The sequence below is a fragment of the Syngnathus acus genome, chromosome 20 (assembly GCF_901709675.1).
Source record: "Syngnathus acus chromosome 20, fSynAcu1.2, whole genome shotgun sequence".
Classification (NCBI taxonomy): domain Eukaryota; kingdom Metazoa; phylum Chordata; class Actinopteri; order Syngnathiformes; family Syngnathidae; genus Syngnathus; species Syngnathus acus.
The window spans coordinates 2,599,565-2,624,886 of record NC_051104.1 but is presented as its reverse complement, the minus strand read 5'-3'; the positions used below and the strand labels follow the sequence as shown (position 1 = coordinate 2,624,886).

The 25,322-nt window shown below is 48.6% G+C and overlaps 3 protein-coding genes across 7 annotated transcripts; all 3 read left to right on the top strand.

Moving 5' to 3' along the window:
• The first annotated feature begins 304 nt into the window (after positions 1–304).
• Positions 305–13,539, top strand: rps6ka3b (ribosomal protein S6 kinase, polypeptide 3b). 3 transcript variants are annotated; one of them, XM_037279295.1, is made up of 22 exons: positions 305–795; positions 2,199–2,258; positions 8,401–8,517; positions 8,742–8,823; positions 8,891–8,971; positions 9,043–9,122; positions 9,200–9,306; positions 9,380–9,417; positions 9,501–9,643; positions 9,907–9,977; positions 10,107–10,195; positions 10,266–10,330; positions 10,405–10,507; positions 10,583–10,692; positions 10,808–10,930; positions 11,001–11,090; positions 11,175–11,333; positions 11,421–11,582; positions 11,651–11,727; positions 11,800–11,917; positions 12,008–12,148; positions 12,252–13,539. In XM_037279295.1, the coding sequence occupies exons 1-22, from the start codon at positions 733–735 to the stop codon at positions 12,372–12,374; spliced, it is 2,202 nt and encodes a 733-aa protein (XP_037135190.1). In that variant the 5' UTR covers positions 305–732; the 3' UTR covers positions 12,375–13,539. The 3 variants fall into 3 exon arrangements, with proteins under 3 accessions (XP_037135190.1, XP_037135189.1, XP_037135191.1); XM_037279294.1 differs by having other exon boundaries at positions 306–795; positions 10,805–10,930; XM_037279296.1 differs by lacking the exons at positions 305–795; positions 2,199–2,258 and adding an exon at positions 4,046–4,264 and having other exon boundaries at positions 10,805–10,930.
• Positions 13,540–14,096: 557 nt separating this feature from the next.
• Positions 14,097–16,376, top strand: eif1axb (eukaryotic translation initiation factor 1A X-linked b). Its single transcript, XM_037279298.1, has 7 exons — positions 14,097–14,301; positions 14,861–14,944; positions 15,159–15,262; positions 15,365–15,415; positions 15,486–15,567; positions 15,830–15,921; positions 16,011–16,376. Exons 1-7 carry the CDS (start codon positions 14,286–14,288, stop codon positions 16,014–16,016), a joined length of 435 nt encoding a protein of 144 aa, XP_037135193.1. The 5' UTR covers positions 14,097–14,285; the 3' UTR covers positions 16,017–16,376.
• A 1,585-nt stretch (positions 16,377–17,961) lies between these two features.
• map7d2b (MAP7 domain containing 2b) lies at positions 17,962–25,028 on the top strand. Of its 3 annotated transcripts, none has more exons than XM_037279554.1 (16): positions 17,962–18,120; positions 18,580–18,663; positions 18,919–19,079; positions 20,153–20,285; positions 21,021–21,101; positions 21,791–21,883; positions 21,980–22,074; positions 22,151–22,224; positions 22,296–22,492; positions 22,584–22,722; positions 22,794–22,974; positions 23,064–23,168; positions 23,240–23,303; positions 23,432–23,579; positions 23,665–23,927; positions 24,036–25,028. In XM_037279554.1, exons 1-15 carry the CDS (start codon positions 18,081–18,083, stop codon positions 23,906–23,908), a joined length of 1,839 nt encoding a protein of 612 aa, XP_037135449.1. In that variant the 5' UTR covers positions 17,962–18,080; the 3' UTR covers positions 23,909–23,927; positions 24,036–25,028. The 3 variants fall into 3 exon arrangements, with proteins under 3 accessions (XP_037135449.1, XP_037135447.1, XP_037135450.1); XM_037279552.1 differs by having other exon boundaries at positions 24,002–25,028; XM_037279555.1 differs by lacking the exon at positions 21,021–21,101 and having other exon boundaries at positions 17,963–18,120; positions 24,002–25,028.
• The last annotated feature ends 294 nt before the right edge of the window (positions 25,029–25,322 follow it).

The following is a 25,322-nucleotide window of genomic DNA, read 5'->3' as shown; positions in this document are numbered from 1 at the left end:
ATTGAACGGCTCAATTCGATTGGTCAAATAAACTCAAACTTTGCCATTGGTTCATTGAATTGGGGAAACAACCCATCACTTGACACGAATCGCTGTCAAACCAAAACACAAAATCACGCAAGCAGTTTAAAAACCTTAACGTAGTAAAAGTTGCATTAATTTATAAAAGAAAGACTTTAGAAAAAAAACTTCGAGTACGAGACTATGTAGTATTTATCGATTATTGGACGATTGGGAGTCTGACTGACTCGATTTCCGCCATGGTGACGAAGCACGACAGGTAAGCCGACACCGGCCGCCATATTGGGAAGTACAGGAAGTGAACGCGAGAGCGCGAGCAAAGGGGGGCGAGAGAACAGACTGAGTGGGGGCGGCAGATAGACTCCGGGAGTGATAGACTACTGCTACATGTGGCTTTGGCATCTCTGAAGGGGGAAAAGGGTATCCTCTTTGCCGTTTCTCATGTTCGTCCACCAGGAGGGAGAGGCGGACTCGGCGCCACTACACACCCGCGGATAGGTCGCGTTCCCCCGGCTCAAGAGCTCCGTAGCGGGTCGGCGCGAACCGGCCAAGTGACACGGAACTAGCTTCACATTCTGCCAAAAGGCCGAAGAAAGAAGGCAAGAGAAATTGAAGTGAGGGCGACTAGAACCTGAGGTCCCGACTCCCGGGCCACGCAAGAGCACGTGAAAGCGGCTGAGAGAGGACAAGTCGAGGCAGAGGAAGGACAAGATGCCGCTGGCTCAGCTGGCGGATCCCTGGCAGAAGATGCCGCTGGGGGGCACGACGGGGGAGGTTAGTCACAATACGCGCTCGCCTTTAAATCCGATTCGAACAGCACACGGAAATGGCCACAGGCTAGAGCTGGTGACAGTACTCACTCCAAAGTACAAAGTGACACTTGGATACTTATGATTATTACAGCAAGAGTGGCAAAACTACAAGTACTCAAGTCTTCTACTTGAGTAGCAGTTAGAATAGTAAAGACTGAAATGTAAAGTGCAAATGAAATTTGACTGTAAAATATCAGGGTTGGCAAAAGTGCAAACTTGTACTTATGTAGGAGGAAACAGAAGTATAGATTCAACTGCCATACTTAGTAAAAAGTTTTTTTTTTTTAAACCAAACAAAAAGGAGACTGAATGGTTCAACTCCACAGAAGCAACTGAAATTGAATTACTGAATCAATTGCAAAACAAATAGAATTTGAAGTATCACAAGATTCTGGATATGGTGATTTGCTGACGTAACTTGTTTGTGAGCTGCTAAATGTCCAAATGTGCCATGAGAAAGTAACATTTGTGATGCAATAGTTTACTACACTGTTACGTAATGTTGGGTGATAAATTACCTCTTTTGATGTCTTTCTATCACTCTGAAATTTGATAACCTTTCTAAAAGTGATCCAAAATGCGCATTGTTTTTCTACAAGTGTTACAAAACATTTAAAGTGAAGAGTCTCTTAAAGATTCTTGTGTGCTTGAATAAGAATTGGATCGCAGTTTGAGCAGGCGCTGTGATTTTTTTTTTCCCCCCTGACTAATGACATCAATTGGCCTAATGAACGTCCAACGTCAAGCCCGTCTTGTGCTTTGGATTCTATTCTTGGCCTTTGTGGTGTTATGCAAAAGAATGAATACACGTTTGGAGCAAAGTGTGGGATTGCTTTGCGACTGAGTCAGTAGCGTGTGCGTGTTCCAGTTCTTCAAGTTTTTCAAAATCTCAGCAACGAGCAGGAGGCGTCTTTGCCGCGTGATTCAGGAAGGAGCTTGCGTAAGCGCGTCAACTTCCTGTGTGAGCAGCGCCCTGCGCGTTGTGTCCACTTCCTGCGTTGTCATAGTGGAGCCGCCCCGATGAACTTTGACCTGGCATTATTTTTATAATATTTGCAGCCTTTATGGTGGCCTAGTGCATGTCGAGCATTAAACGTGGCCTCGCTCCCGTCAGATTGGCGTCATTCCTGGAATTTTGTGGCGTGTCTCAGCACGTCGCCGGTGTTTCCACCCTTCGCCGCGGCCGCCATTGTGCGTCGGGGCGTCCTCCCGGTTCTCCCGCTTCCTCGACTACCAGACTTTGCTACAATTATTTGGAGAATTTCCCATGTCAAAACTGACTTCAAACAAGCTTAAGAAAGACTCAGTTTAGGCAGACACAGGAAGCACCTGCCATGTTGACCTTTCACCTCTGTGCACTTCCAGGATGCTCATAATGACCTGGACGACTCTGTCGGCGAGGACGACGGCGTGGTGCTGCGCAATGTGAGTTTTCCATAATTTCACCATCAAATGTATTCTCGCGTGCAGATGGCCGCAGATGCCTTCTGCTGGAATCTGATTGGACACCAAATTCAAACATTCACACACAAGGCAGCGCCGTCAACAAAATAAAAACCAAATACAAGCACGGTACACGTGCCGTTGACGTCATGCTCCACCAATGCTGCAGCCATCGCATCGATTTTTAAATGCAGAGGAGATGGCTTATGGATCGTCTGTCTGAGAAGAGCTGAGTAGTCATTACGTGGCTCTCCAGAGTGCTTCGCTTACACACACGCACACACACTCAAACACACACAGACAGGCTTCTCCACTTAAGAGCTTGTGTGAACATCAGTGTGTGTATATCGTCTGGTTAAATTGTGATAATGAGGTTACTCCGTGACACCCTACCTTACAAAGAACTCGTACACATTATGGACATTGCATTCTGTGTGTGTGTGTGATTGTGTATTAAGTTAAGTTTAAGGTTTTTAGTTTAAATGTTTCAAATTGGCGCTTGGAGAACCGCGCACACACACACACACACACACACACACACACACACAGACATTGATGCCCCCGGTGTGGGCAGAAAATGGCTTCCAGGCCACATTAGGAGCATCGTTGCTCTCTTGGGGGGCCCACTCACATCTGCTGCCATCTGCTGCATCTCAGGTGTGTGTGTGTGTCTGTCAGAGTATGAGGTCACTCATATTCACAAGACAAAAGAGAGAAAATGTTCCAGAGAGGATCACTTGTTCCCCACTAGCAGGCCGCCATCATTTTAACACACTTGCGGACTCTCGTCATGTCTCCCAAGACAGACGATCAAAGGGAGCATTCATTATTCAAAAGTGGGAGGGAAGGAGGGAGCGAGGCCTCTTGCACCAAAGCTAAAAATATGACCGCCTTTCTTTATTATTAGTCCACTCCTTTGTCACATTTCCACATCATGTCACAACTTCCTGTGTGTGTGTGTGAGTGTGTGTGTTTGGATGTAGCGCTCACTAGCAGACAGTGTCTAATCTTGTGTGGCCATCTGGACCGACTTTCTGTGCTCTTTGTCTTTTGAAATACACACAGACACGTACACACTTGCTATACGTACATCTCACGTCAGGATTGCTTGTGACGTGGTGGTGTGCTGAAAGCAGTGCATTGTGGGTGTTGCCATTGTGAGAGGTCACAGGGTGCTGATGTAATGTGTCCAACTCGCCTTCCTGAGCCGCTCGCTCTCTCTCTCTCGCTGGCTGCCTCACTGTGGCTCTTTTCAGGAAGCGACCAATCGCCGCTCGAGCACACAATATTTTTGTGAGGACCTTTCTAATCTCCATCACTGTTAGACGCACACAACAATGTTAGACGCGCACACGCGTGGCTGTCTTGAAAGTCTTTATGGGAAGCCATCTGAGAATTCATCTTCAGGGCAAATTAGGGTCATCCAGGTTTTTTGTTGTTGTAGCACATATCTTGTTCTCCTGGTTGTTCTGAATATGACCTGTTATGGCAAATTGAGATGAAAGTAGAGAAGGAGTTGGCGGGCCGGGCTTGCGCTGACCTGAGCAGGAATTTGACACGCAGCCTCCAAAGTCTGTTTTCATTTCCTCCCTTCATCCTTCATCCTCCTCCCCCTCCTCGCTGGCACATGTGGAATTTCAAGCGGCGTCATGCTTCCTAATCATTTCCCTTCCGAGATTGACGGGGCGTTCAAAGACCTGTGGGACATGTCAGTGTTTTCTCTGCCATGCTTATCGTGACAAACCCAAACACTGACGAGAGGCTGCGCGCGTGTGTGTGTGTGACGGGTGGATCAGCGCACAGATGTTTGCCTTCCTGCGCAGATGTTGTTGCCAGGGAAACAATGACAGGACGTGATGAGGAGCTGGCGGGCCTTCCTGTGCGTGCACGCGTGTTCGGTCGGGCTTCTCTCTGCTCACTCTTAACTTTGACGCGTACGAGGCGCCATGAAGACGCTGTTGCTGTACGCCAGGAGACGCCCGCCTCAGGTACAAAGTGCGCCAGTTGACTTTTGTGCGATTCTACGTGTGAGTAGACCGACTCGTTCAAAGCCGTGCATGTCGAGCGCACGTCTAACCTGTTCCAGAGTCTTTCCCACGCTGGCGGCGAGCCTCGTAGAATGACAGCTATGCGCGTATGTGTTTCGGTGCCGGGACACATTGGCTGCGGTTTTGTCATCAGATGCCAGACAAGAAAGTAAAACGGAACAATGGCAGGTGACACTCTCGCTTCCTTGAGAGCGTTCACTTGTCGCTCGTCTGGCTCATTGTCTTTAAAAGAAACAATGCTCGAGCTTCAGAAGTGTGAACTCTCACTGGTCCTTCTGGGAATATCACTTTGCATGCTCCGTTGTCTATTTATGCCCCTCGATCGACTGGTGACCAGTCGAGTGTTGGCCAAAAATGGACACAGGGGTAGTTTTTCAATTGATGGCTTTTGTGAACATAATGAAGAGGGTCGGAGGGGCTCCGCTGGCAAGCGATCAACTGCTTTGATTGCGCTAATGAGAGCAAAAGGCTGTGTGTGTGTTATGGACTGGTTGCCGTGGTAACGTGGAGGACGCGTGGACGTGCACCTCTGACCCCTGTCCCGCTCACATTTGGAAGGCCGCGTTGTTTTCCAAGCACTCTTTGCCACTGTGAGGAAAATGTGCCATGACAAGATCGGTTGAGTCATTTTGTCTTTGCACCGCAGCGACACTCAACATGATTAGTCACGATACAATCGACTTTTTGTTATTGGAGCAGAGGCAGCGAGCGCAAAGCGGGCGGCGCATTTTTGATGCCATTTAATGTGCCAGTGGGCCGCCGTGTTTATCATCCTTTTATTCAGCGAAGCCTCAGCCACCAAATATCGTGACTCATTGTAGATTTGTAACAAGCAAGAGAATTTGTCACTCAATATTGTTGTTTTTTTTTCCTTTCCTGTTTTGTGTGCCGTGTGTTTGAAAGGCAATTTACCTGTTGTCTACTCAAAACAGTCGCACAGTTTATTGGCCTCTTAGCATCTTTTTCTGTATTGTGGAGTGTCACATAGCAGGCGGACTGTAAATGATAAATATAGAATGATCCATCAGCCAAGCACATTGACGGAAGTGTCCCAGCGATTGAGCGCTTTCTTGCGAGCTCCTGAATAAATGATGATATCCTGACTCTGCGCCTCCTCATCGATCTTTCATCCTTTGGTTGTCTCTTTCTTCCCCGCTCGCTCGCCCCATCGTCATCGTCGCTCCAAGAGCCTCGTCCGCTCATTTTGTCTTGTGGTGTCCTGTGAACGTTCCTGGAGGTGGCGCTGCAGGCACAAAGGTGGCGCCAACTCACTTTCAATTCTCTCATGTACAAGCATTTTTTTTTTTTTAAAGTCAAGGTTCTTCATCTGCCAAGAGTTTAGCAAAGGAAGACTATGATATTGTAGGACGTAGTATTAAATTACAAATTTCAGTCCATCTTTGTGAACATGTGTTTATGTGAATGTGTGTCCGTTATTGGATCCATGGCGAACGGAAAAGCACTCGCAACCTCTAACCTGACAAATCCCAAACGTGCGTGTGCGTGCGTGTGTGCACGGTGGCCATGCAGCCTGTTAATTTGATTGCGTAACAGGATTAGAGGTTGCAGATTGTGTGGAATGGAATCCCACCGCCGCTCGATCTGTGATGCTATGCACACACACACACTTGATTTCAATTGATGGAAGCAGTTTTTCACTGTGTGTTGTTGCGTGTACTTTGTACAGCGTTTTGCACGCTCTGTGACGCTGCTGTTTGTTCCACTGCACTTGATTGTGCGTAAGTGGAAGCGTGTTCTGGCGTGGAGGGCGACAACAGGTGTAGGTAACCTAAGAAATGTCACCGGGCTGTCACTGCCGCTTGGCTGGCGTTGTGCACATTGTGTGCGACCAGTGGAATTTGGAAGGCGGTCGAGCGTTCTGACTGCGTGGCAAGCTGTGTTTTATCCACTTACCCAAACAACTCATCATGACTCAGTTTTGGTTTGGCCGGCGACAAGTCCGGGCTGCACGCCGCTTCTTCATCAAAGTCATCTGAGATAGGCTCCAAGATGTTTTTTATTGGTAAATTAGGGAAACTTCTGACTGATACATAACACACAATGCGAAATTATGTAGATGGGCTAACAAAACTAGCATTGATGGATTTAAAATGCTTCGAGCAATAGATGTTTGAACACAAACGGTGTGGCAGCACATCTATACAGACAGTGCAACAATACTGATATATCACTGCTTTAGAACATCGAGCCAATTCAATTCAGGCTCTGCACTTCCAAACCTTCAACTGCCTGGAAAAGAACTTTTCATGATCCAGTGCGGTCAATGTGTCACATTCAATCCTGCTAGCTGCTGTTGTGTTGGACTAAAATGGGAGGGGCTGTGGGGCTCTTGAACTCGTGCTGCTCAGTCATTGGGCAGCGTGTTGGGGGGAATCTCCAGGACACCTGATGGAAAGTCTTGACGGAAGGTTATGACTGTGAGTCACAAGGGGAGGAGAGTGTGGGGAATCCCACTCCCCCCTGTTCCGTATTTGACACCCCCCCCCCTCCCAACATCTCCTCTGACCGTGGGTATCCCCTCACACGGCTCACCCTCAACCACTGTCACAGCGTGGCCGCGAACGAGTTGCACTCAGCCGGTGAATCGTTGCAATGACACACCGCGCGGCCCACGCCAAGCCGGCGTGCGTGTGCGCTCTCATCGGGCTCCTGCGGGCGCTGAGGGGCCGACTGAAGGCGCTCCGGCATTTCCCGCCGCCCCCCAGGAGGGACGACAGCCGCCGTGAGGGGATGTTGGGCTGTTTGGGATCGCCAACACGCAGCTGGACTGTGAGTCGCTTAGCGCGCATGTCCCGTTTTGCACGGAACGATTATTTGAATCATCGATTCATCCATCGGTTATTGTCCTTTGTGAAATACCACCTGCTCACACTGGCTCGAGTCTTGAAACAATAATAGAAGACATGGAAGGTGACTTCCTTTGTGCTATCCCACAATTGAATTTGTGTGTGTGCATTGGGCGCAGGCGCGGGCTTTGCACTTTTAATCCCGTGATTAAGAGGTGCGACATGAGCATCCTGTCGCTCCGGCACCGATGCGCCATCTGTGTTCTGACTCACGCATACGTGCACATTTGAAATGTCAACATTCCTCTGAGTTCCAACGCGTGCACAATATATTTTTAACGTTGCATTTCTTCACATTTATTTGGGATCTTGTCTTTAAAATTGTAGCAGACATGAACCAAAACAAGCACTTGCATACACCGAATTGGCGACCATTAAAAGAATTGAGAGGATGTCAAATAAGCCCTGAGAGTTGAACGTAGCTTTTGAAGGCACTTCCCCAAAGGGGTGGAATTGTGTCATAATGAGAATAGCAAGAGGTGACAAGTATTCAAAGAAAGACACAAGTGTCGAGAAAGAAGGCGGAAAGGCGGGAGGGAAGATAGAGACTGTGAGAGAGAGAGAGAGCGAGCGAGAGAGAGAGAAACAAGACCACAAAGTGTCAAGAATGATGAGAAGCTGGTGCCGCTCAGTACCGCTCAGTCCCATCGCTGTGCAGGAGCATGTTGTCGCCACGCAGGCTGGGCCACACCCTGGACTACAGGACCCGGCAGGCACTGGGACCTGGCAGGTCGGCCACCTGGGAAGTCCAGGTACGCGGCGGGGAGGGAGGAGGAGGATTTGCTTGTGCCATTCCTTTGACAAAGACATTGGAGGCTGAATGCACACTCACACTCTCCGCCATCATTAGTCACTCTGCCACACAAAGCAGGTACCCGGGGCGTCTCCATGACAACCGTGCGTGCGTACGCCTATGACAAGCGCTCGGGAAGGCTGCTCAACCTGTCGTCAAATGCCGACGCTGTGGTTTCGCTTCATTTCCCACAATTCCTGCGCCGACTTTTGGAGACTCCCTTGGTGGACCTTTCTCCACTGAAATGAATGCAAATGGCGTTTATTCGTTCCATTTCCGCCGGAAATAATAATAATGTGATGCCTTGAGGAGGCCTCTCCAACAAACTGTTCTAAAACAAGTTCGCCAGTCAAGTTGGTGAAAATATTGTGACTTTCAGGAAAGTCATTCCACTCCACTGTGTGTGTGTGTTGCAGGATGACGTGCCCATGAAGGAGATCAACATCACTCACCATGTGAAGGAAGGATGTGAGAAGGCCGACCCTCGCCAGTTCGAGCTACGCAAAGTCCTGGGTCAAGGCTCCTTTGGCAAGGTATGTGTGTGTGTGCGTGTGTGTGTGCTGCCCCCGTTTGAGGGGCCGATGCCATGGCAGGCTGAGGGTCCTTCACACTCCCACTGAGTGTCATCATGTTTCGGAATGAGCAATTAGTCCCACTGCCTACATTGTTTTTCTGTTTTAATCAAACTCTGACGGAGTCAAAAGTAAGCACACACAATACTGACGTGTGTGTGTGTGTGTGTATCTGTTGTGTTTAGGTGTTCTTGGTGAGGAAGGTCACAGGTCCAGACGCTGGCCAACTGTATGCCATGAAAGTCCTCAAGAAAGCAACACTGAAAGGTACAAACACGCACAATGGATTTCATTTGAATTGTGAAACATCAGCTTTTTGTGCGCATGTTTTCAGTGCGCGACCGCGTCAGGACAAAGATGGAGAGAGACATCCTGGTGGAAGTCAACCATCCCTTCATCGTCAAACTGCACTACGGTGAGTCAGCGCTGCCATGACTCGACTCGACGCCAACTGTCTTCTGTGAATTGCTTCCTTTTCTCCCTCAGCCTTCCAGACGGAGGGGAAGCTCTACCTGATCCTGGACTTCCTGAGAGGGGGCGACCTCTTCACGAGGCTTTCCAAAGAGGTGACGCAGCAACCACAATGCATCTTCATCCCGATCCTGATCTAATTCACCTCACCATGTGTGCGCGTGTGTTCCAGGTGATGTTCACAGAGGAGGATGTCAAATTCTACCTGGCAGAACTGGCGCTGGCTCTCGATCATCTTCACGGCCTGGGCATCATTTACAGGGACCTGAAGCCGGAGAAGTATGCACGTACGCACTCAGTCATGCTGGAAACGGTTTGGGTCTTCAGCGTCGACGTTTTTTTGTTGTTTCAGCATCCTGCTGGATGAGGACGGACACATCAAGCTGACAGGTGAGCCCTTTGCCATCGAGGTCACGTGCTGGCGGGCGCCACTCGCGTCACCTGAATGAGCAACCTCAAATGTCTGTGTACAGACTTTGGCCTGAGCAAGGAATCCATCGACCACGAGAACAAGGCGTACTCGTTCTGCGGGACGGTGGAGTACATGGCCCCGGAAGTAGTCAACCGGCGGGGACACACGCACAGCGCCGACTGGTGGTCGTACGGAGTGCTGATGGTGAGCAGCCGGCGCCTCATAGTTTCATTTAAGCAGCGCAAGCGCCACCTGCTGGCCTTTACTAAAATAGCAGAGGCTACACTAATATTTTTTGGGGGGACACCTGCCTCTGCCATATTTACATTTGTAAGAATTTTCTTTTTTTAAACTTAATCGGTTGACTGGAGCAATAAAGAAAATAAAAGAAGGGAATAATAAAATTAAAAAATATAAAGAAGGGAAAAACAATTTATGTGCTTTCTGAATGATTGTTCTTCCTCCAGTTCGAGATGCTGACAGGAACGCTGCCATTTCAAGGCAAAGACCGCAAAGAGACCATGACCATGATCCTCAAGTGAGTCCACAAAGCTGTCAGAAGAACAGCACACGTCAATTTCGCGGCGTGCAAACGCTGAGCGGAATGCCGATCGGGTTTCCTGCGTGGGCCGATCATTGCTTTGATTCTTCGGTGTTTGACTTGCAGGGCCAAGCTGGGAATGCCGCAGTTTTTGAGTTCAGAAGCGCAGAGTCTTCTCAGGAACCTTTTTAAGCGCAACCCTTCCAACCGATTGGGTGAGCAACGATTACGTTCGATTCCTCTTCTGTTGTTGTTATGGCTAACGGTTGTCTTCCAACTTTGAAGGAGCTGGTCCAGATGGCGTGGAGGAGATCAAGAGGCATCAGTTCTTCAGCACTATCGACTGGAACGTACGTTTGCGCTTTCACGTTTCCCTTCCGTCTTAGCCGTCGTGACTCACTCGGCTTTCTCGCTCCTCTTGCAGAAACTCTTTCGCAGGGAGATCCCGCCTCCCTTCAAGCCAGCGGGTGGACGACCCGACGACACCTTCTACTTTGACCCGGAGTTCACTGCTAAAACACCCCGCGGTCAGGCCCCGCCCCTTCATAATGACTCAGCATGTCAGGCTGGACAAACTCACGAGTGCCTTTGCGTTGTGTCAGACTCTCCAGGAGTGCCGCCCAGCGCCAACGCCCATCAGCTCTTCCGAGGATTCAGTTTTGTGGCAATAACCGAAGAGGAAACGCAACCTATGCCAAACACCATCGTTCAGGTGCGCACACAGACACACAAACACACACACAGGCTGCTGATGTATTTAGAGCGACAAAAAGCACAGTGAGAAAAGCCAGGAAAAGTCTGACGTTGGACTTTACGCCCCGCAGCAGCTGCACAGAAGCACGTCTCAGTTTTGCGACACCTACGACGTGAAGGAGGAAATCGGGATTGGCTCCTACTCCATCTGCAAGCGCTGCATGCACAAGGGCACGGGCATGGACTACGCTGTCAAGGTGGGAGCCCCTGCCGCGGGGTTTGCCGCCCACACCTGGGCACCCGGCTCAAGGTGTGCTCCCGTTGCAGATCATCAACAAAGCCAAGCGGGACCCTACGGAAGAGGTGGAAATCCTGCTGAGATACGGCCAGCACCCCAACATCATCACGCTGAAAGACGTGAGTCCAAATTCGCAATAACATAATTGCCGTTTTCCCAAGCTGTGATATTGGCGCTCACTGGCTCCACCCGCTGTCTCGTAGGTGTACGACGACGGGCGCTCTGTCTTCCTGGTGACCGAGCTGATGAAGGGCGGAGAGCTGCTGGATAAAATCCTACGCCAGAAGTTTTTTTCCGAGCGGGAGGCCAGCGCCGTTCTCTTCACCATCACCAAGACGCTTGAGTACCTTCACGTGCAGGGGGTGCGTCCACACACCCGACCACCATCTTGACGTCTGTGTGCCCCCCATCTCTTTTATCTTAATTGCAATGTGCATGATTACACGAAGGTGGTGCACCGAGACCTGAAGCCCAGCAACATCCTCTACGTGGACGAGAGCGGCAACGCCGAATCCATCAGGATCTGCGACTTTGGTTTCGCCAAGCAGCTGAGGGCAGAGAACGGCCTGCTCATGACGCCGTGCTATACCGCCAATTTTGTCGCTCCAGAGGTGGCTCGCCTTGCCCTTGTCTAACACGTCCCCCGTCCGAACCCATCTGACGAATGTGCCGTTTCTAGGTTCTGAAGAAGCAGGGTTACGACGCAGCCTGTGACATTTGGAGTCTGGGAGTGCTCCTCTACACTATGCTGACAGGGTAGGCCTCGGACAAAGTGGGCTCCTTCCTTGTCCCGATGCAACTTTTAATGACTCGTCATCTTTTTTGCAGCTTCACTCCGTTCGCCAATGGCCCCGAGGACACGCCAGAGGAGATTTTAGCCCGAATCGGCAGCGGGAAGTTCTCACTCACTGGAGGATACTGGAACTCTGTGTCTTCTGAGGCCAAGGTACACTGTAACTCCTAAAACACACGCGTGTACTCAACACAAGGGCTGAAGAAAATGATGATTGTCATGGTTCCGTTTGTGGCGCCTCAGGATCTGGTGTCAAAGATGCTTCACGTGGACCCCCACCAGAGGCTGACAGCCGGTCAGGTCCTGCGCCACCCGTGGGTGACGCACCGGGACCAGCTGCCCAAATACACGCTCAACAGGCAGGACGCGCCGCACCTGGTCAAGGTGACTTCTTCACACTCGGGTCGCCCCGCACCGCACTCGATTCATTTCGAGAAATTGAAAGATTTGTGTGGAGAGCGTGACTAATTGCGGCCTTGCGTTCCAGGGAGCGATGGCCGCCACGTACTCGGCCCTGAACAGGAACGTCCCGCCGGTTCTGGAGCCGGTGGGCTGCTCCACTCTGGCGCAGCGGCGGGGTGTGAAGAAACTCACTTCCACTGCTCTGTGACGACCACCCCTCAAACCTCGCTCATCTCCCGTCAACTTTGACCTCTAGCTGACCTCGGACAGACTACTGATGTAATCCGGGAGGCGCCGACGCCGCCCACAAAAAGAGCACACAGAGGCCGCCGCCCTCCCGCACACCCGACAGACTCTTCCGATTGGACGGCCGGCGGCGTTCTTCCGGGATCCACTTGTGGACTTTTGCTTTAGACAATCAGAACAGCAAGAAAGCGCGCGTGTACATAAAGCTCAGTGTGAGAAACACGATAATCACGCAGAAGCGGGATGCTTTGTTTTAAACTTCCCTGTCGTCACGGTGACGGCAAACGTAACCTCTTGTGATTGGTAGAACCCCAAAGCAGAATATAAACAAACGTCTTGACGAACCCCGCCAACGTTGGGGCGCTCTGCGTACGCTCCTCTTTGGAAAGAAGCCCGATGATTTATGCAAGTAACCAGACTAAAAAATCGCCATCGTCCCGTCCGACGCACTTGTCGCTTCCGTTTGAAACAAAAACAAGCGTACTTCCTCACCTCAGCTCAGGTCTTCACTCGTCCGGTTGGACGACCGACAGTGTGCAAAGCTGTTTGAGCTTTATTTCACGTCCTCCATATCCAGCTTGGGGTCCATGTACTGTATGTTGGAACTGTTTAAAATTTCCTCCTGACATATTAACCTCGTAATTGTTAGTGTAAGACAAAGACACAAAGAACATATGAGTACATGGACTTAATTTGGATAGCATGGATATGGAATAAGTGCTCAGATGGCTTTCCATACATTCCGCAATGTACAAATTGGTCTTTTGTTTTCGTCCATTCTACATCCATCCCAATGCTTCCATAGCACCAGTAGCTGCTGCTTCATTTGCAAGACTCAAGGAAATGTTAGCTACGTTAGCATGTAGCATGTTTAAAAAAAAAAAAAAAAAAAAGTCCATGTGGTTTGCCCTTAGCTTTTGGAGACCACTTAAGTGGGACTGGGTCTGACGGGGATTCTGTGCTTTGGGAACAAGGAATGTCTTTTTTAATTCTGTTTTATTTTCATATTCTCCTGCTCCCCCAGATTTGTTCAGCCTGGGTGCTGCATCACCTCTTGTTTTATTTTGTTTTATAACTGCAGGGAGACTTTCTATGGAAAAATAAAACAAGGATAATAAGCCAATGACCCTGTTGAGTTCTCATTCATCTTATTTGGATGGGAAATGCAGTGCTGAAAATATTTTAACATTATTTAATATTAAAAGATTTAAGACTGGGACTATCTACTTTAACTTTTAGCAATAAACTTGTGACTAGTTCTCAACACTAGAGGGCAGCACAAAATGTGGACTGTATTCGTTGCACAGTATAGCTGTGTATGGTTCTCTAATTAAATTTGTATTTATTGTATTATTCTAAATCCATTCACCCACCCGTCCATCCATCCATCCGTCCATCCATCCATCCATCCATCCATCCATCCATCCATCCATCCATCCATCCATCCATTGCCGTGAGCGTCCTGGAGCCTATCCCAACCGACTGTAACTATACTCACTGTAAATAATAACAAACGTATATGTATATGCTATTACAATACCGGTCAATTGATTACAATTAAATCAATTTATTTTGCCAATTTATTTGCTGTGTTTATTTGTGTATTAATTGGTTGAGTGATATATTGTTAACACAATCAGCGTTGTAGGCAAACTCTTGCAATAAAGTTTTTTTTTTTTTTTTTTTCAATGCCCTCGATGGGCATGCGCACTGGAACGGTGAACCTCATCGGCAATCGTGTGAGCAACTAGCTTGGCGCTTCACACTACTTTCGGTCCACTTGAGGTCTGAACGTCTTTCGTGACACTTCACACCAGATCCAAGCCTTTCGTTTCTATCCACTGGGATTATTGTGACAGAGGCGTGAGAGAATATGCCCAAAAATAAAGGTAAGGCGGCTTTCGTCTCGGAGCGCGCCGCGGCTACGAGGGACACAAGTCAGACACGGAAAACGTGACGAGTCCCCGCGGCGCTAATGCTAGTTAGCTCCGGCAGATTAGAGTATTTGTTGTTGACGCCTTGCCTCTTGTTGGTTTTGACTAGCTAATGGTCCATTTTGTGAAGGAAGGCCAAGGGTCGGTTTGCCGACAAGTTACAATGTTAACGACGGACTAGGAATTGTCCCGTTTACCTTGGCGAGCTACTATGAGTTTCACCACACCCGCTTTGGCCTCCACATCTCATTAGCCTCCTTTTTGTTTGTTTTACTGAAATCGTAACTTGATGAGGTTTTACATCTTGCTGTGCTTGAGAAGGAGACGTGTATTGATGTATTTTTACTCCATGGGTCTGAACTCTAAACGTCAGCCAACATATGTTTGTTTGTATGCGTGTATAATTTATGGCGGACCTGTTGAGTTCCGACATCTTTTCAATGGAGGTTTTCATGAAGCGACATGCTGTTTAAACACCACTTCGTCCAACGAACCTGATTGTGCTAACTTCCAGGTAAGGGAGGAAAGAATCGGCGGCGTGGAAAGAATGAAAACGAGTCTGAGAAGAGAGAGTTGGTGTTCAAAGAAGATGGACAGGGTAAGTTCATCATAACACATGGGCCATGTAGTGGATGAGAGCTGACTTCAAAACATTGACACTCGTTCTCTGGACCTATGCTCTTGAAGTGCGAGTCATTGTTGTTTGGAATCTTCCACAAAGATGGCAGCCAGCTGTCATAATGCTCCAGAATGTTAAATTACATTTATTTCATTTTTGAATCTGCATCTCTCTCTACTCGCGTGCCTTACAGAATATGCTCAGGTGATAAAAATGTTGGGAAATGGCCGTTTGGAGGCCATGTGCTTTGATGGCACCAAGCGACTCTGCCACATCAGAGGAAAGCTCCGGAAAAAGGTGACCACACACACACACTTGCCGTAAACGCTGAGTCGGCATCCTCGTGTATCCGCGCACGGATCGTTGAGTTGAGCCTGTGGTCATGTGACGTGTGCCCAGGTGTGGATCAACACGTCGGACATCATCCTGGTGGGCCTGAGAGATTACCAGGTACCGGCCATCGCAAGCTTGTCATTTTGTTGTTGTGGGAGCTTCCCGGCTTGACGGCCATTTTTTGCAGGACAACAAGGCCGACGTCATCCTCAAGTACAACGCGGACGAGGCTCGCAGTCTGAAAGCGTACGGCGAGCTGCCCGAGCACGGTGAGCTACGCACACGGATCAAAAGCTGCATAGATGGACCGATATGAGGGTTGACATAACTTCATGGCGTCATTAACATTGTCTGAGTATCTTCGGACATTTGTGTGTACGATACATATGCACATGACAACATAGATGTTTGGTTAAATTGGATAAATCAATACTTTATTCGTCCTGTGAGGGCATCAGATCAAAAGGTCAAATTTTTAAGGTAATTCAGCTGCCTGTTTTTATTTTATTTAAATTGTTTTGTATCTTTCAGCCAAAATCAACGAAACAGACACGTTTGGTCCCGGCGACGACGACGAGATCCAGTTTGACGACATTGCCGATGACGATGAAGACATTGACGACGCAAGTGTTTTTTTTGTTCTATCTTCTTTTGGCCTCGTGATGATGTCACTTCATTTCAGCTCAACTTTGCTCTTTTTCTTCTCTTGCAGATCTAAAGACTTACACACACATACACACACGTTTATCCAACAGGGATATTTTTGAGCCGACACAGCGCTGATAAAATGAAAAACTCATTTTATAGAATCCCTTATATAAATTGTCAAGTTTGTTTCTCTTTCATCAATCGACATGTTTGTTGAATGTGAAATTGATGAAAGAAAACAAAACGTTTTTGTTCCCACTGAGAACCAGCTCAACGTGTTTCATTTTTCCCCCCCTGCATTTTTTTGGAGGAGCGTGTGACTGCAAAATCATAAAATCCTTTTAAGAAGTGTATTTATATTCATTTCACATTTGGTGGAATTTAAGAGTTTCAGAATCTTTGGATTCACCAATAAACACATAAACAATTTTTTTTGTCTTCCTCACATGTGACATCTTCATTCACTTCATGTTTGCTGTGACCTCCATCTGAGAATTGTCCTGCTCCAGATTATTACTTGCTTAATAAACTTAGAATGACTTTACATGCTATTACTTTAAATTGTATAGTGTATAAAAGTTGCACCTAAATGTTTAAAAAATAACTGTTATTAAAGGTTAAATGCGATTCTATTGATGCTAAATACAACTGAATTAGTTGCTTCCATGTGAAAAGAAAATTTAAAAGCTTACAGTGCTGGCGTATACCTAAATAGGAAAAAATGAAATCATTTCAAGGCTGCTCATTTATTGTCTTCACAAGAAAGTGTATTTTTTTTTGTGTGTGAGTGTAAAGTGTTCCTTTTGTTTTGCGTCACTGCTGCTCGTTCTGCTCAGTTATTACACCTCGCCACATACGCCGAGACAACCTCACTCAATCTCACTTTATCTGTGTAAAGATTTATGGACTACTTTTTATTTCTCCTTTGCACCGTTTGACAATAGGGACTCGCCCCTTCTGGCTCAGAGGGGGTACTGCAGTAGCCTACAGGGGACGCGTGATGCTGTAACTAATAACTAATATGTCCAATGTGTGACAGATGGGTGTCTAATAAACAATCTTAACTCTAATTGCATGAGATTTTTTTTTAATTCACTAAAAAGACATTTTTCTGGGAGGGCCATCAAATGAGTTTTTCGATAGTTGTATAAAATTGCTATAAAGATTCATAGATAATGAAGTCTACCCTACAAAACTATATTTTATTTAAAAAATATGTTTGAATTATAATTCAAATTTGTCAGAGAGTAAGTGCTGTAACATAACCGCTACAATACAATGAAAGGTTCGAAAGATTATTGGGATGAACATAAATTGATTGGCATTCACTGTTAAGTTATTAGTTGCATTAATAAATGACGTATAATTGTCACGCTTGCTATTTAAGTAGGACACGATTTCCAGAGAGAAATTCAAGTAAGAGTACGTACTTTATACCAAACCTTTTTTACACTAAATAAAAAATAAAACAAACATATGACATCGTGCGAACAAACTGCTTGGAGGTCAAGTCACGTTTGGGTGACGTCATTGCGTACCCTCCTCCGCCAACGCCAGTCGTGACGTCACGGCGCCGCCAGGGGTTTGCCTGCTGCCTGGCACGTGTGCTAAATGAGAACACGTGAGGAAAAACGTGTCGAATTCCAAACATATCCGTTTGACGTTGTTGTTGTGATGATTATTATCAAACTTTGACGTTATTTAGTTGCTAGGTGTTTCTTCTCCTATTGATGGCTTAACGAGTGACGTTCTAATGAATATGCAAATTAGGTAGTGGTGACGCGCTAACCTTAAGCTAATAATAGACCACATTGTGACGAAGTGAAACTGTGACAAGTGTGCCACTCGTTTTTTGTTTTTTTTTAAACGTTTGAGTATCTATTCAATAGATACTCAAACGTTTAAAAAAAAAACACAATATTGTGTCGTTAGCATTGAATGCTAAGCAAAATTTGAACCTGCTGGTGATGAGCGAAGGGAAGCAGACCGGAAGTCCTCCCTCCCTTCCTCATCATCCATTCTCTCCTCTTTCCTCTTCATAGCATCCCTCGCTCATCCTCACTCTTCCAGGTTGATTCATCCGAGTGCTTCCAAAGTGTTCTTGGACTAGAATCTGGTTTGGCTCATCCTCATCATGACTCAAGTGGTTCCGACTCGTCCGATTGCTCTGACAGGTGACTTATTTTTCTTCGTTTCAGGTCATTGAAATGCACAAGAAGGAAATAGGGAAAGCCTTTGGATCATCTCTTCCATGTACAGCTCGAGGACTGTGTAGGAGTACTCACTCTTTGGCCTCACTAGTAAGACATTGACCATTTGTTGGGCATCAATGGTTTGTTAGAAATGCTTTCAAGAATTTATTCCATATTCATGCTGTCCATCTCGAGTACTCTCTTTGGCCTCACTAGCAAGGACAACCACATGCAACTATGCCGAAAGTTGTCTTACGCAGAAAGTGGTTGGAAAAAATGTCTTGATTGACATTAATTGGATGTCGATGGACGCGTATGTGCGTGCTGGCAGGTTCACACGTGAACTCCGTCACGTTCTCGTCCCTCGGCTTATGTTCCATATTTACATCGCTGCCTCCCCTTCCAGCACAATGAATCATGTTGTGAAAAAATAAATTACAGCTCTGGACCCGCCTCCTGCGACCCCACCGACCAATAGGAAGGCTTCTCCTTGTCGGTCACCCTCCAGTCAGAGGAGCCCCACAGGTCAGCTTTTGACCATTTGCTGCCCAGGCCATTGTTTGTCCGCATGTCACCTGACCTTGCATAAAGCAACTGAAATTTTTTGTTTGTTTGTGCTCTACTATTGATTGCCGATTGGTCCAATGAGGACGCCAGAAAATGGTTGCATGCAAGTGATGTCTTATCATGTACAGCAATACTGTCTTCACTGGATTGCAAATATTATGTAAGGATACATTGCAATATGTAGAAAAGTGCAGCTCGTTTGCGTGTGCGCAGAGTTGTCGGAGGCACTGCGAGATAAAGATCGTCGTGCTCAGCAGCAGCTGGAGCGCAGCGGCCAGCAGCGAGAGCACAAGATGGCGGCCCAGAGGCGTAAGGAACAACAGCGCCGCCTGGCGGCCGAGGATAAACGACAGCGACAGCAGAAGGCTGAAAAGGTCAGAGGTCACTTTGAATTTTCTTCTTGGACATCATTATGAAGGGTCAAAGTTGAAAATCACATGCCGTGATGAGAGGGGAGGGGGGTGTTGCTTTTTATGATTTAAATGGCGTCAAGTGTGTTTTGCGCACACAACAGCCGGTGTTGTGCGATGGGTTAACAAGCCCTGAGGCTGTCTGGTCTTAAGGGAGCATCTCCATTGATTCAGCGCCTCTGTTGGCGAGCTTGCATCCTCGCCAGGACCCTCCCTCCCGCTCCCCCACTCGTCAATGACACGGGATGACCTCATCATCACCATATTGCGAGGTGTTTACGGGAACGTGACGCCTGTTTCATGTTTATGAGTGAGTGGCGCATATGTTCCACCAATTTCTTTCAGAGTGAATTCAGTACTCTTGGACTAGTCCATTTCATCTATAAAATCTCATTTAACACAATGAGGTAAAAAATTGCTGATTGTGAGACCTTTCCTTCTTTCTGAAGCAGATGAGGCTTTGCCAATGTGTCGAACTGGTGCAGTATAGCGCTAACTCCTGCTGAGGAGAATTTTGTTGATGTCAGATATTTTTTATTGCCTTAAGTATCATTGCTGGTATCAGCAGTCTCCTCAAGTACCTAATACCTGAAAATAAGGCCAGTATCGATACTTCCCTGTTTCTAATCTTCACGAGGGGACATTACATCATGCTAGGATGTTACTTTGTCCTTACATGGGGACATTACATGTGTCGTTGTGTGAGAACGTTACATGTGTGGATGTGACACGAGTGAGGAAGGTAAGGCGGTGGGAAAGGGAGGGGGTGAGTGAGGCAGGGGGGAGGGGAGAGAAATAGAGAGAGCAAGTGAGCGAGGTGTGCCGCCATGCTCTCTCTCTCTCGCTACTCTGGTGTCAAAGCGGCGAGCTTCACGCTAAAGCAAAGCAGTGGGAACGCGGCGAAGGGGCGAGGCCACTGCTCGGATGCGGTTACCATGGCGCAGCTGTCACCCTGCGCATCGCCAAGCATGCGTCGCCGTAGCGATGGCTCAGTAAGGGAGTGTCTCTTCTTCCCCGTGTCGGAACGCAACGAGCAGGAGAGGCTGGAGGCACTGGTACGACGGAGAGCCGGGTGCGGCGCCGAGCGCAGGGGAGGAGGCGACGCCCACGACCAGCTGGACAACAGGCCCAAGCGATGGACGTGGGGGGGGCCGCCGGATGGCGTGGAGGGTGAGTGTCACCCACGGGAGCCGGAGGTCACTGAGGAGACAAAGGAGGAGGAAAGGGTGTGGAGGCTGCGCTGCAGGCGATGCTTTGTCTCCCCGCTCCTCCTCCTTCTCCGCTCCTCTAGTCATCTTTTAGCCTCGGAATTGTGCCACAGGTGTGTGCGTGCGTATAGAAAAGGTTGCGTGTAACGTTGAGCGCACCGGCGCCATGTAGATCTCGTCCTTCTCATCTGGTGTTACTTTCCCCAAAACAAACGAGGGGGCCCATTCGGACGCGTCCTAGGCTGGCCCCTCACGTGACGCTTTGGCAACACCGCGGTCAATAATTGATTCCCGGGCCGTCCTGACGCCGACCCGCCCAGCGGCTCGGCTCACTGCGACACAAGCTCGGCCGCCATTACAGGACGGAGACCTGCGCGCGCACGCCGTCTTTTCCTGGGACATCACGCCTTATGTGACGACCTTATGGTTGTCCTCAAGTCGGCTTCGTTTGATTTCTTATATGTCGCTTCTGTGGCCGGCCGCCATTTTGAAAATGGCTTGCGCATTTCTTGCTTCTTCTTTTGATTCATGCGTGAAATCACACGATGGTGTCGTGCTTCGCACGTTTGCCTCCCAGATCTCTTGTTTGGTGTTTGAATCCTTCCTGTTTGGACTGAACACATCATCGAATGAACGTTTGCTACCCTGTCATGCGTATGTGCGAGCGTAACGCTTTTGCTTCCAACCTGTGGGCCAGGTAACACTAAGAGCCCTCCCGGCCACGCCATCGGCTCCGATGTGCTCCCCGCTGCTTCCGGCACCTGCCAAGCCCGTAACGGTACAAATCACGTGACCGTGTGTGACCCCGCCCGTCACTGCCAGCTTGCTCCTCGCCAACTTTGCATGTTGCTGTAGCTCTTCTGCTCTTTTGTGTGTGTTTGTGTTCACATGTGTGGTACAGCTATGACATCACCTACCTGCCCTATGTATGTTTGGATGTTGTCATGAGGTTCCCCCTTCCCCCACCCTTGGACCAACAAAGGGCTCTGTCTTTTCCTGTCCTGCTGCCGTTTACTGACACACACACACACACACACACGTTCAGTATTGACATTTAACCATAACGCGATAGCGCCAACATGGAGGAATCAAATAGCATCAGTATCCAGGTTGCTGTTAAAACAGTGATTTCAGAAATTCTTTTGCATACCACTCGAGGGAGCCCTTTGCAATAGATGATCGTTTCATATTTGTGCAACATTGCTTCGCCTCGTTTCAACTCAGTCTGCGAATGATTGACTTCGTCCTGAAATGTCACGTGATTGTCGATGATGTTTCCCGGTCCTCCTGCGACGTCATAATCCGATTCATGATGAAGGAAATTCTTCATCACCATGGCAAACTGGTGACGTCAACACGGCTCATCTGTCATTTTGGGTGTCGGCTCTCTCTGAGCTCTCGGTCGAGCTCGCTGACTTACTTGCGGCTGACTTGCCGTCTGTGACGTTCTCGTCTTTTGTTTGTCAGCTTGTGAACTCCTGGCTCCACCCACCCCGTCAGACCAACCAATGAGCAAGCAGCTGTCCAACTCGTCCGCTGCCCTCCACTCGTTGGAGACAGGTGACCCACAAACTTGCAACTCATTACTGACTCATCCAACTCTTCTTCTCGTCGATGCGATTCTCAAATGATGTGATGTTGTGTGTCACCGAGCAGCTTCTTCCAACAAGCACAGACCTCAAAGAAGTTCTTCCAACCGCAGGAGCATCGCCGCATTCCCCGAGGAGACTTCTCGAGCCAAAACGCCCACGGTCAGCACACACACAGTGGAAGTTTAGTCTTGCCTGATGATGCAGCACTCGTATCATTTGTAAATGTCACGTGCAGGGAGAAGTTCCTGCTGCACCTGTTCGGAGTTCATCCTTCAGAGCCAACAGTAAAGGTTCTGCTACGCCAAAAAGGTAAACACAATTTGAAATCATAGCACTGAATCATTATTCGATGATCAACACAGCCGCTGTTCTGGTTCCAGGATGCGAGCGAGCAGAAGTCGGGCTCAGTCGCCCTGCTCCCCGGGCCAGTACCCCACCTCCCCTCTCCGGCAGAGGGCCACCACTCCCGTCGGTGATGACCGGGCTCACCACGGCACCCTGGACAGGAAGTCGGCCAAATGTGCTGAAAACTCTGACAAGAAGATGTCAAAATCTACCAGCAGGGAATTGTGTGCAGGTGAAGAGCGGAAAAAGGACTGCAAGCAAAAAAAGTACAAAATATGTGACGTGGCGGCCAATTGTCGTATGTCCTCCCCCCACACTTTCAGAGTCCCCGGGAACGCCCACGGGCCGCAGCGTTGGTGGCACCATGGATGCCGAGGAGGCGTCGCGGCTTCTGGCCGAGCGGCGTCGCCTGGCTCGAATGCAAAAGGAGCAGGAGGAGCGGCAGCGGCAGGAGGACGAGCTGTCAGTCCGCATCCTGTTTGACGTTTTACACGATCATTTCATATTTTGAAATGGCTGGCTCGTCCCCACAGGCTGCGAGCCGAGGAGGAGCGCAAGAGGCAGCAAGAAGCCCGGGAGCTGCAGGAGAGAGCGGCGCAGCAGGCGGAGGTGGAGCGAGCCCGGCGCGACGAGGAGAGGAAGAGCAGGGAGGAGGAGGAACGTCGGCAGAAGGAGCAGCGATGGAAGAACATGCAGGAGGAGTTGGACAAAGAGGTCCGCTTTTGTTTTCGCTCGCTTTGCGATTGTTTCGCCAGCCCTCGAATTTTGTGCTTGAGCTTTTTTTTTAAAAACATGCTCATTAGAGGGAGGAGGCCTTCCAACGAGCCCAAAGAGAAGCTGAGAGGAAGAGGACGGAGCGTGAGCAGCTTCATATCCAGGAGGAGCGGGACAGGCAGCTGAGGAGGAAGGTGAGGGAGAAGTTGTTTCGCGTCCATCAAGCTTCTTCTTCTTGTCACTTCCCCTGTCTACTCTGTTGTAGAGAATTGAAGAAATCATGAAAAGAACACGCAAGAGTGACGTGGAAGCTCCGCCTGATGCTGCAGGTACCTCCGCGGTGAATTTTTAAGGGGGGCTTGACCAAAGTCAGGTGGCACTGACATCCTCTACTCGCATAAGAATCTTTTGCACGGCCTTGGGAATAGAAGATGAACTCCAACTGATGTGTTGACAGTGTACGACGCGAGCTCCGAGATAGCGCCGCTCGTCCTGGAGGAGGATGCCCCGACTCCTGCCGAGGCACCCGTCATTCTGCTGGGACCGCTGGAGAGCAAGAGCTGCGTGGACGAGCTGTCGGACGGCGTCCAGTCCATGGACGTCAGGTGAGGGACAGCTCGCCGTTAGCGTGACAAATAGCTCCAATGCTTGAACACGAGCACTAATGTATTGCACTTGTCCGTCCGTCAGTCCAGTGTCCCGGGACGAGCCGGCCAGCGCTCAGGAGTTCTCGCCGGTGGCGGACGGGCCGGACCGCTGCCCCCTGGGGAACACGATGGATGTAGAACCGCAGGCGGCCCCCTTTGCCAAGCTGCGGGCTGGCAGCGGCATGGGCGACCTTAATGAGAACCTCCTGATCCAAGCATATGGCAGCACCGCCGCCGAATCCTCTCCGCTCATCCACGGCGTTGGCCCCGGCCGGGTGGATGCGTGAGCGGCTGCACGAAGACTAGGTACGACGGCTGAAAGTTTTTTTTAAGCTTTGTGAGTGTTCAGTGTTCACACAATGTAGGGACTTTATTTTCAGTTTTACAGACGCCGTGGAACGTCTTTCATTTTAGGAGATTTGCATCCTCGGTTCTTCAACCGACTGCAGCTGCAGCAGCGATCATCATTTTTCCTGCAGGAACAGCCACCGCTCATCCTTGTACAACCAGACGGCCACCCCAAAACATCCCAACGTGACCACGCATCAACTCCACAAAGCTTTTTCACCAACTCCAAACTTAACTGGTTGATTTAGCGATTGAATGACGACACATCGCAATTTGACAATTTGTAACGTTTCTTAACGACGGGCGGCGGGATGCCGCCAGCAGTGCCGGGTGGCAGAAAACAAGGTGAAGGCAAGTCAGAATTTAGGGGATGGGGTGGGTGGGAAAGGCAGTTAGACAGTCCTAAATCCAGAGACAAGTTGTATACTAACGTATTTAATTTCTTGTTATCTCTGTGATGTTTGATCTTTGAAAAGAACAACGCCATCTTTACTGGCGCCCACTTGAATCGCCTTCCAGCTGGCGCATTTGTGTAAATAGCGTAGACAGGAGAGAAAACGTAGCCAGTGGAGATATTAGCGCACGCACTCGTTGCTTGCTTTCTCCATACTGTTGAGCTGGAGCCTGTAGCTTTGCGGACCAGAGTCACTCAAAATGTCACTTTTGAGAGGCACACTAGCCGCAAAAAAGTTTGAAACCATTTTTTTGCGAGTAGTGTGCCTGTGTAGTTGTAAGGCACTGATTAACCACACTCGCTGCACTGTGTAGTATGCACTATTATTACTCGACTTTGCGCTAACCCCCCCCCCCCAAATATACCTCATTCGTGGACACTGGTCACCTCTGAGGCCTTCAACCTCGAGCACCCCTCAAAGTAGGAGTGAGTGAGGAGCGGGCAAACATGGTTCTACATTCTTTAGCTTTGCGCTCATTGTGGCTGCGAGGCCAACATAAAGTGTCTCCTCTACTACTCGTACGCCGCAGCCTGGTCGAATATAGAATTGTACACGCGATGCATGGATTACTGCAAAATAGCATCAATAAACTTCATCAAGCTATCAAGTGTGTCTTTCTGTTGGCAATCATACAACAGAATAATTCAACAAAACAAACTCACAAAACAAACACACTTTACATGAATTGTGAGGACATGGAAACAAAGATAATTATTTCAATATACTGTATAACATTAACAAAAGAGTAAACCACGTTTAAATTCAAAGTTAAAAAATAAAATGAATGGAAAAATTTACAGTGCAAGAAAAAAAATGCTTTGATAGAACTCTATGCTTTGGCATAGTTTTTAACCTGGATTTAAAAGCATTCACACTTGAGGCTGACAATGTTGGCTGA